At 50.7% G+C, this 10,548-nt stretch overlaps 1 protein-coding gene across 3 annotated transcripts; it reads right to left on the bottom strand.

The window, feature by feature from the left end:
• Positions 1–4,775: 4,775 nt before the first annotated feature.
• On the bottom strand, positions 4,776–10,204 carry FIGNL1 (fidgetin like 1). 3 transcript variants are annotated; one of them, XM_075416764.1, is made up of 2 exons: positions 10,149–10,204; positions 4,776–7,506 (listed from the first exon to the last, which is right to left on the bottom strand). In XM_075416764.1, the coding sequence occupies exon 2, from the start codon at positions 7,496–7,498 to the stop codon at positions 5,423–5,425; it is 2,076 nt and encodes a 691-aa protein (XP_075272879.1). In that variant the 5' UTR covers positions 7,499–7,506; positions 10,149–10,204; the 3' UTR covers positions 4,776–5,422. The 3 variants fall into 3 exon arrangements, with proteins under 3 accessions (XP_075272879.1, XP_075272878.1, XP_075272877.1); XM_075416763.1 differs by having other exon boundaries at positions 10,153–10,189; XM_075416762.1 differs by lacking the exon at positions 10,149–10,204 and adding an exon at positions 9,269–9,661.
• Between the last annotated feature and the right edge of the window lie 344 nt (positions 10,205–10,548).

Below are 10,548 nucleotides of genomic sequence, written 5' to 3'. Positions count from 1 at the left end.
GGCAGCCTGTTCCAGGGCTCCGTCACCCTCACAGTGAAGAAGTTCTTCCTCATGTTCAGACGGAACTTCCTGTGCTTCAGTTTGTGCCCATTGCCCGTTGTCCTGTTGCTGGGCACCACTGAAAAGAGTCTGGCCCCATCTTCCTGACACCCACCTTTAAGAGATTTATAAGCATTTAGAAGGTCCTCTCTCAGCCTTCTCTTCTTCAGGCTGAACAAGCCCAGCTCCCTCAGCGTTTCCTTGTAGGACAGATGCTCCAGTCCCCTCATCATCCTCGTAGCCCTCTGCTGGACTCTCTCCAGTAGCCCAGGACTGGACACAGTACTCCAGATGGGGCCTCACTAGGGCAGAATAGAGGGGGAGGAGAACCTCCCTCGACCTGCTGGCCACACTCCTCTTGATGCACCCCAGTATCCCATTGGCCTTCTTGGCAGCCAGGGCACACTGCTGGCTCATGATCAACCACCACTCCCAGGTCCCTCTCTGCAGAGCTGCTCTCCAGCAGGTCCGCCCCAAGCCTGTACTGGTGCATGGGGTTGTTCCTCCCCAGGTGCAGGACCCTGCATTTGCCCTTGTTGAACCTCATCAGGTTCCTCTCCGCCCAACTCTCCAGCCTGCAATGGAGGTGAGGCACTGGGGAAGAAATTTGCCCATCTTCAACCTTGCTAAAGCAGAGTCCAGGCAAGAAAGCCATTTTACTGATGGTTAACATCAAGTATTTATCAGCTTGTTTGCACAGCAGCACACACAGCACACAGGAAGTCCTGAGCGTGGTCATATCATCACTGGTACGGGTATGAACATTCAGTGGTAAAAATTATTGAAGTCCAAAAAGAGAACAAGGTTTTTCTAAGTACTGAACGTTTTAAAGAACAAGCTAGGCAAAATATGCACCAGGAATCACAAAAAATAATTCTCCCTATGTGAAGTGAGATTTGGTGATTTGTTAGAGTCCTTTCCAGACCCGTAACTTTGCAATAATGCAGTTTAGGCTTCACATGTACAAGCCAAGATTGTATGAAATTTCTGACCTAATGGGACAAAGCCAAGTACTAGAGATCCATTAGTACTGCAACTGCTTATAGCTACAGCACCGTACATGGCTGCTTTTCTGCAGGTAAGACACAGAACAGTAATAAAATAGTAAAAAGAAAGGCTAAGGAATCTAGTCTTTGAGAATTATATGTCAGTGTCTTCACCAAGCACTGCAGTTATGTGAATTGTTCTGCTGAAGGCACCCGTGTCGGGTGTAGGAGTGAAGGTTTTGGTGGGGGGGGGCCTGCAGGGGTGGGCTCTGTGGGAAGAGGCCAGGGGCTGCCCCATGCCAGACACAGCCAGTTCCAGCAGCCCCACGGTGGAACAGATGTCCACACTGCAGCCCACGGACAGCCCGTGCCGGAGCAGATGGATATTCCTGAACAAATCGTGCTCCACAGAGTGCCCACACCAGGGCAGAGGAAAAACACGAGGGGGAAGGAGCTGCAGCGAGAAACTGCCATGCACTGACCACAAGCCCCTGCCCCGTGGTGGCAGGGTGGGAGAGCTGGGAGGGAAGTCAAGCCCGGGACAGCAGGGAGGAAAGGCAGTGTTCCAATGCTTCTCTTTTTTTGTTTCTCACTACCCAAGTCTATTTTGATTGGCAGCAAGTTCATTTTCCCCAAGCCGAGTCAGCTTACCCCCAGTGGTAAGCGGTGAGGGATCGCCGGGACTTTCTCCAGTCCCACAAGCTCTCTCACCCCGCTCTCTGCCCCGGCCCGCTGAGGAGTGGCAGCGAGCGAGGGGCTGGGGGGGCACCTGGCTGTTAGCCACCATCACCTGTCTGTTAGCCACTGTCACCTGCCAGTCCCTCTGCAGGTCAGAGAACTGCCCACCAGCCTTCTCCCAAAGCTCCCCCAAGCCCGACCTTTCATCCGAATTCCAAAGGAATGCGCTCGTGAGTCAGGAGACAAGCACAAGCATCGTTGGTGTAGCTGCAGCTCAAAGCAGCTCCCAAGGCTTCTTAAATGTAAGTGCTCACCAAGACCAGTCCCTCACTGACATCAAAATTATAATTCAAATAGGAAAAGTGATTTTTTTGTTTGTTTGTTTGGTGGCTTTTTTCCAATGGCACGCTGGCTTGAGAGCAGTTCCATAATTTCTATCAGAAAAGCAGAAATTGCCTTATTTCAATAGGACAATCGTACCAGTGCTCTCAGAGGCCAGTCCGGTTTTCATCCACTTGCCGTTAGCAGATGATGATCATTGCTGCTCCATCAGCTTTTTACCTACTTGTGTTGGCACAGTTTGCTATAAATGAAACCTCATCTGGGGATTTCATACTGCTCTGAGACAATTTAGCTAACTCAAATACAAGATGCATGGAGAAAATGAAAAGTCTGAATTGCCTTGATTACTAATAAGACCTCACCTTTCCAGGGCTGCAATTATTTACCTTTATTTAAGAGAAACTAAGAGATTGTGCACCAAATGTTACTGAACCACAAAACCAGAGGAGAGTCCTGCATTTCTTCTTACGAAGTTCAGCCAGCCAAAAAGAATAAATAATGAAGTACATTGCTTTCTGCATAGACTAAACAGATCCATTAAAGTGGATTTATCTGCACCATTTCCCTTAAATTGCAATCATGCCCTACTTCCATGCAATTTTCTGTATTTTGTGAAATAACGTTAGTGGTGATCTAATCTATTCTTTGGTGGCACCGTTATAGCGGGTTATGAAACACGTATTGGGTTAATATTGGAAGTCCTGCTGACTTGTGAGTCCTCCAGCAAAGCCTGAACATTCCTCGGTGGCTGAAGAGATTCGTATTACTTCCATCATTACCAAAAAAAAAAAAAAGAATAAACTTTACCCGATGTTCCCTTTCACGCTTCCTATGTGTTTTCTAAAACGAAAGCATGCTCATGCAATGCAAGAGTGCCAAGTAACGAGTAACCTAAGAAGTAGGAGGACGAATACTCCTGCCTGGTGCTGTGGTCCTACCTTTTCTGTCTTTCACAAGTTCCACTCTGCAGGAGACACACACAGCGGCACAGCGTTTCTCTCCCAGTCCTTGTCGTCCTAGGAGGCATTTTACTCTCTAGTGCCACATGCATTCTCACTGCTCCTGTCAGTAGAGCCATTTCCATTAAAATACGAAAGCTCAGATACACAGGTGAGCACAGTATGCTCACAGAGTACCAGAATAATTCCCAGCATAAATAAGGCAATATTTAATCCTGCATAGGCTTTTATTACTCTTGAGCAACCCTTAGGTTTTACTAAACAATTAAAATTCTCTGGGGTTTTCATTCACTTGCCTGAGACAAGATTTCACAGAACATGTTTTCGTTACGGTTGGAGAGATGTTTGGAAAGAGCGAGAATCTTACCTCAAGCACGTTCTTAGCTCTCCAACACTACACTTGTAAGAGCAGATTTAATCTCAGAATCTTTACCCAAGTGGCACAAAAGTCAATCAGTTTGGACCACATCACACATTTAGTCTTACAAAATAATCTAATTATCCCGCTTCCACTATTTCAAAAATTAAGATAAATTCACATTTCTGAATTTTTACATTTCTGCAAAAAAAATCCTAATACATACCATACTTCATTAAAAACATAAGCTAAGAATAGAACTATTTTGTTTAAATCAGGATGAGCTTTAAGACATGCCAAGTCTTCCAAACTATCCTACAGCCTCATAGCCCCTGTAGTTCCCACATGGCCTTAAAAAAATGCTAGCTAAACAGCGCTTATTCATTTTTTAGAAAACTCTAAGTAAGACTAACTTTTAAGCGCCGCGTTCTCCCCAACAGGAGAAAAAGCACTTTCGAGAAACTGAAAACCAAGCACGGACAGCACAGCAGCCAGCTCTGCCGCGCTAACAAACAAATCCAAAGGAAAGCTTTTCTTTCATATTCGGGGCAGCTCTGTCCAGCCAGCGGGCGAGGACAGGTTATGTGAACAAACGGCTGCGCATTTCGTTCAGACCTTAGGTACGAAGGTCAAACACAAGCCAGCCAGGCATTTTACCACAGTTACACGAGGATTTTTTAAGGAGCAATGGAACCCAGTCCATGCTGGGACATGGGATTTCTCCTTCCCGGCCACCAGAGCCCAGTGGGGTGCGCTCCCAGACTCAGGCTTCTCCCACCTGAGTTGGATGGACACAGCTGCCTCTGTTTTCACTTGTGGGTCCAGTCAGCAGCGAGGCCAAGCCCGGAACCCAAAGCAGCGGACACACGCAAACACCCCACACACAGACAGACAAGGGCACAGCGCAAGCAGTGCCTTCACCAGCACGCACACACATAACAAACGCGCTCACATACACCCAGCACCCCAGCCCCGCCTGTCCCTCGTCTCCAGCCGGACAGGGCTGAAGCTCACCAGCCAGACACGCAGGGCCCTGCACTCTCCAGCTTCACAAGGACACAACCCTCACAGAGACTTCAGACATCGCCATGGGATTTAAGTGCATCCAGTATCCACGCCCTGACCCCGAGCCCTCTCATCCTGCCACTGGCTGACTTCTGGGCTCCTTCCAGATGCTGGTTTCCTCCTACTTGCCAGCTAGTCCAGCTCGAAGTTTGCTGGCAAGGCTTGGCAGTGAAGTCGCACGCACACTGGGATCCCTACAGCCCCAAGCCCTGAACACCCCGGCTAGCCCACCGCTGGCCCTCAGATCCTACAGCCCCTATGGCCCATGGCCTCTGCTCCAGCTGCAGCTGCATGGTCCTCCTGATAACGCCAGACACAGACGCAGCACAGAAAGCAAGGTCAAACAGAAAACCATCAGAAAAAGGGTTTAATAAGAAGCTGGGATAGACTGTAGTGATGTGGGGCAGAGCTGTCAGACAAGAGCACTGCTTACATGAGACCGTCCCCTTCCATCCACCCTTCTCACCTTCCCACATCCACCTTGACTCTTTCCTTCCTCTGCTCCTGTCTCCTCCCAAACAACGCGCCCCTAACTACGTTTCCCCATCAGCCCCAGTTTTGCTACATCCCTACCCAAAATTGGTATTACTGGTAACGTCACCTGGGTCCCCTCGGCCTAGCATGGCGTTACTGATACAGCAGAGTGGGCCTTGCGAGGTTCTCCCCAATACTGCTGTCAATTGTATGTGAGGTTTGACCATCTTCCCCTTAAACATCTGCGAAATTTGTCCACCTTCCACAGCAGCCATCTGTCACTTCTGTCAGCTTCTCACTCTGTGACTAGTGTTCAGCAATTTCTTGTATCGCAACCAGAAGTTTCTCCCGGTCTTTTCAGATGGCTAAACCTCAGGCCAGGGCCTAGACATCTGCCTCCATAACATAAGAAGATTTACTTCTAAAACAGAAACAAAAAGCAGTGCAGACGCCCTAAGTTACGACGGGTTTAATACATGACAGCGCAAAAGAAACGCCTCCGTGAAACAGTCCGGACGCCATTATCTACCGCAGCCAAACGTCTGGTTCCAGGTTTCATACAGCTCCAGGTCCTTCGGGGAGACGCTCGGCCGCACTGTGCCGAAGGCGCTCTCGAAGTCCAGGAAGGCAATCGGCCGCACTTGGTCTGGCATGATGGTCGCGATGTCCGTGGACTGAAGACTGCGGATAGGGCCCAAGGAAGCTTCTCGACAGAGCTGTGTCATGTCTGCCCCAGAAAATCCATTCGATTTCTTCACTATGAGTTCGATTTCCTCCTCATTCAGAGAGCAGTGTTCCCTTGACATGAGGCGGGTAACAATCTGCTTCCTAGCCGAGGCTTCTGGAAGAGGAATGTACAGTCTTTTCACCAGCCTCCTCCGGGCAGCTTCATCGATCTCTTGCGGTCGATTCGTTGCTCCAACCACCAGAATACGGTCTTCAGAGGAGGTTGTTGCCCCATCTAACTGGACCAGAAATTCAGTTTTTATTCTTCTTGATGACTCGTGCTCCCCATCTCCACGCTGAGACAACAGAGAATCGATTTCGTCAATGAAAATCACTGCTGGCTGCTGGCACCGCGCCACAGCGAACAGTGCACGGACCATCTTCTCCCCCTCGCCTACCCATTTGGAAGTCAGAGAAGAGGCACTGATGCTAAAAAACGTCGCTCCAGACTGGCAGGCGATGCACTTGCCTATGAGCGTCTTGCCAGTCCCGGGGGGGCCAAAGAGAAGAATCCCTTTAGGAGGACCCCGTAACCCAGTGAAGATGTCTGGCCTCAGCATAGGCCAGACCACTATTTCTTTTATGGTAGCTTTAGCAAATTCGACTCCGGCAATGTCATCCCAGCTGACAGGGGGCCCGTGGTCCATGATCTCGTGCATAATGAGCTCCACCATTTTTGGCTCGATGTTCTTCAGTCGTTCGTCCACAGGCAGCGACAGATCTGTCACTCCTTTTGCATGAGGTCTACACTGTGCTCCTCCGGTGCTGTTCCCATCTTGTTTCGGAACTGGAGGAACAAACTTGCCAAACGGACCCCGAGATCTGCCCGCACCCAGTGATTTCTTTACACCTCCGTACGACGAGACTGGTGCACGCTGGGGTAGGTTTTGAGACTTCTTTTGCTGATCCACCCACAGCTGTTCTTTTGCAGTTCTGAAACCGAGAACACTGCTCTCCTCATTCCTGTTCCTATTCCCTGAAAAACTACTGGCTTCTGCACTAACGGAAGCCTGGCATGGGGCAAGGCTGGGAACCACCGTGCTGCCTTCATCGGCCAGACCATAAAACGCTTTTCTTTTCCCAGAACTCGCAGACCATGCAGGTACAGCTGACTGGTTGGAAAGAGACAAATTTTGTCCGTCACGACAGTTACCAGACGTTTTGAGAGAACTACTGCTTGTCGCTTCTTTACTTCCAAAGAGTGGGGTTGCATGGAGACCTGCATGAACCTGTTCGCTTAGGGAGGCTGAGGAGGCAGGAGGCGTATCCGAAGTTTTGGTCGCAGGAGGCACACTGCTTTGAAGAGACTTTGAAGACGAGGGATGCGCAAGGAGCTCCGGTCCCTGACTCACACATTTTGCTGAGCCAGCACAGAGCTCAGTCTCTCCGGCGGGGCTGAAGACACCGAGTTTAGGCAGGCCCGGAGCGGCAGAGGCACTGACCCCTTTACCAGCTTGTACACAGGCATCTGCTGGAGCCATCTGAGAACTCTGGAAATTTTTGCCAGCCCGCATCCTCTCTTGCACACACTTTAATTCAAATACATTATCTGTTGTCAAGGCAGATTGCCACTTGTCACTGTCATTCTGCTGACACTTTGCCAAAGTCAAAATGTTTTCAGCATAGTTATTCAAGCCAGTCTCTATGTTGTCAGAGTCAATAATTGCAGAGTATTTCTCTGCGTATTTTTTAAACAGGTTGGCAGCACAGACCTGAGAGATCTCAGAGTTTGCCCATGCATACTGAATACGCAGGATTTTGGCACGGTATTCATCTGCCTTCTGTCCAGGCGTGCAGGTGCCAGAGGTAATCGCGAAGTAACTTCTCTGCCAGTCGCTCAGGTGCACGGTGCTGTGGGTGGGGGTCTCCATCACCGACACTGAAACACACATAACATACCTGCTGTTATAAAACGCATTTCACAGCTATTTGCTTTGGATGCTGTCCCCCTTCCTAAATAAACATACATGAAAACATACATTGCTTTTATCGAGAGAAATAGCGCAGCAGATCTTGCAAGCTACTTAGCCAGTCTGGACACTTTACAACAAAGCAACCAACTTTGTGGTGTAAAGCCATTTAGACTGAGGTTCTCTTTTCTTCCTTGCTGAAAGAAAGAAAAGGAAAAAAAAAAAAAAGAGAGAGAGTTTGCTTCTAACCAGGGGTCTCCTGGGGAGGTAAGTAGACTGCAAAGAATGGTAACAGATGGCCAAACAAAAATTGGCCTTGTTAAACGAAATCACCAGTGCTTTCACTCTTGTTTGACAGAATACAGCACAGTGCAGAGGCGGACAGATTACACACCACTGTCAGAATGATGAAATTTATTACAGTGATGGTAATAAAAATGAAACAATGAAGCTAATAAATAAAACTGTGAAGTCTGTGAGGGGAGGTAAAAGTGGAATGAATAAGCCTGAACTTAGTAAACTTTCAGATTAAGAAAATAATACAGATTCATAGCAAATGTTCAAAACTATTCATTCCATTCAGAACGTACTAAAATCTCCCCATTTTACATTTTAGAGAAACAGAGGTCTTGTGCGTTTAAAGCCATGTTTGATTCTCAGTTTTAGAAAGTGGAATTTAAATTCCTTCTGCGATTTTTCAGTTCAAGGAATAGGAAAGATGACATCTGGCTAGGAAGTAGCGTTTTGCTAGACTTGAAAAGATATGCTCACGTTTACAATGTATTTTGAAATAAGGCTTTCTCTGCAATGTATCATGTGCAGAGATGTTTCTGGTAATGTCAAGAATTCATGCTTTCAGAAGAGACCCCGGCACAAACAAAGTTAGTGGAATCCACCACAGTCTCAACAGGGTTTGCAGAAAGCTCCTAGCACATGGTGATTCCGACCTTCCCATCTCTCCATAAGGGACATATTTCTAATATAGGACATGACCAAAATACGTCAAATTCTAATTTCTCTTTTTTTTTAACTTCAATATGTACTGCGATGTTCCAGCCAGAGAATACTTAAAACAAAAACTGTTAAAGTGGAGGTCCATATATTCTGCATCTCTTCCAACTGTACGAGTCAACGTGCAATGTTCTTCTGAATCAGCTACAGACTACATACGGGTGCTGGTTAACGCACACAAGACTGGAGAGACAGAGCTGAAGGACTACGGGGGGGGGGGGGGTGTCCTCTCTATTTACTGTCAAAAAGTCTTCCATCAGTGTAACACAACAGAGAGCACAAGACGATTACGACAGGAGTTACACATATAATAAACTAGGAGAGAAATTATTTTGGTTTGGATTTTTTTGGCATTCAGCCCAACTTTGTAGAGCTGTTTAGAACAGTGAAATCATCTTTTACCTACAAATTCACTACCTTTACATGGGAAGCCAATTAAAAAAAAAAACAGAACAATAAGAATTCCTCTGAAAAATTACTGTCAAGTTTTGCACCGTGAGAAGTCTAACTCACGCCTACCAAATAAGGTGCAAATTTCCACCACAATCCACCTGCAGCTGAGTGGAAGGTGGAGGGACACAGCCTTTTCTTTTCTCTAAACTACTGCTAAACAACATACTAAATAACTGTCACTGTGCACGTAACATTTTTGTAACATCTTCTGAAACATAAAAGCCAAGTTCAGAAGCAGTTTAGTAGCAGGCATTTGCACAGATTTACATCATGCAGAATATGCAGCCTCAGGCTCGCCACCACTTCCTAAAGACTCGGCAGGCATCTCCACAGCACTGAGGGGACGTCAGAATGAGCGAACAGCGGTGGCTAGTTCCAGATTTCAGTTTGATTCTTCTTCGTAGGTATCTTCTGGCATCACATTCTCTCCCTGTTCTCCCTCCTACGAGTCGCCCTCGCGGTCTGCCTGCTTTTCCCCAGGAGACAGCCGAACGCGCAGGCGGACGGACGGATGGACAAACAGCCGGTCCTTCTCCGACCGCCCCAGCCGCTCCTCCACGCCGCGGGCACCGCGCTGCCATGTCCGCGCCCGGAGCCGGGGGCTCGCCAGGGCACCGGCCACACCGAGTTCGGAGCGCGCAAGCGCTCGGCACCGCCGGCGGCAGCGGTGCGCGGCCGCCAGGGCCCCGTGCGGGACGCCGCCCCGCTCCCGCCGGAACGCCAGCCCCAGGGGAAGCGCGCCGGCCGCCCAGGCACGGCCCAGCCCGCTCCGGCACCGTGCAGCCGGCAAGCGGCCGGGCCGGGGCCCCTCGCCTCAGGGGCCCGCGGGGGCGCAGCTTCAGGCGGGTGAAGCCCCACCACGGCGCCGGGGAAGCCGAGAGCAGGGCCCCGCGGGCTCCTCCCTCCCCCCGCGGCAGGGCGAAGGGACCCCCCCACCCCCCGCACTCCGGAACCGGGGCCGGCCGCAGCCGCGGGAGCGCAGCCGGGGCCCTCGGGCCTGAGGGGAGGGGAGGGGAGGGGGGCGCGACCGCCAACCGCCTCCAACGGCCGGGGCCCGGCGCGCGCCGCTCGGTGCCTGTTGGAGGGGAGGGGAGGGGCAGCCACGCGCCTCCGCACAGCCCCACCGCGCGCGCACACGCGCACGCACCCACCCGCCGCCGTCAGCCTCCGCGGGTCCCACGCGCGCTCTCTGCCCCAAGCCCCGCCCCGCCGCCTCCCACTAATCGGATAACAGGGCTCTGAGAGGCGCAGCCAATCAGAGCTCGGAAGGGAGGGGCGAGGGAAAGAGGTAAGGTTCGCCGCGCTGACGTCATCCGCTGGGTCTTACCGGCGCTCTGGGAGGGAGGGAGCGCTAGGGGGCGGGCGGGGCCCGCACGCCGCCTTTCCCCCTCTCTATTGGCTGCCCCTGAGGCGCGACCCTCCAATGGGCGCAGGATCCGTGCCGTGGGAGGCGGGCCTGCCGCCCGCACGCCCAGTCCCCGCGGGAGCAGTAGCGGGCGTTGAGGTAACGCGTGCCGAGCGGCCTGGGGAGCGGCGGCTTCTTTGGG

The sequence above is a fragment of the Opisthocomus hoazin genome, chromosome 3, assembly GCF_030867145.1.
Source record: "Opisthocomus hoazin isolate bOpiHoa1 chromosome 3, bOpiHoa1.hap1, whole genome shotgun sequence".
Classification (NCBI taxonomy): domain Eukaryota; kingdom Metazoa; phylum Chordata; class Aves; order Opisthocomiformes; family Opisthocomidae; genus Opisthocomus; species Opisthocomus hoazin.
Note: the sequence above shows the minus strand (reverse complement) of the source record. Positions and strands in the feature narration are given on the sequence as shown.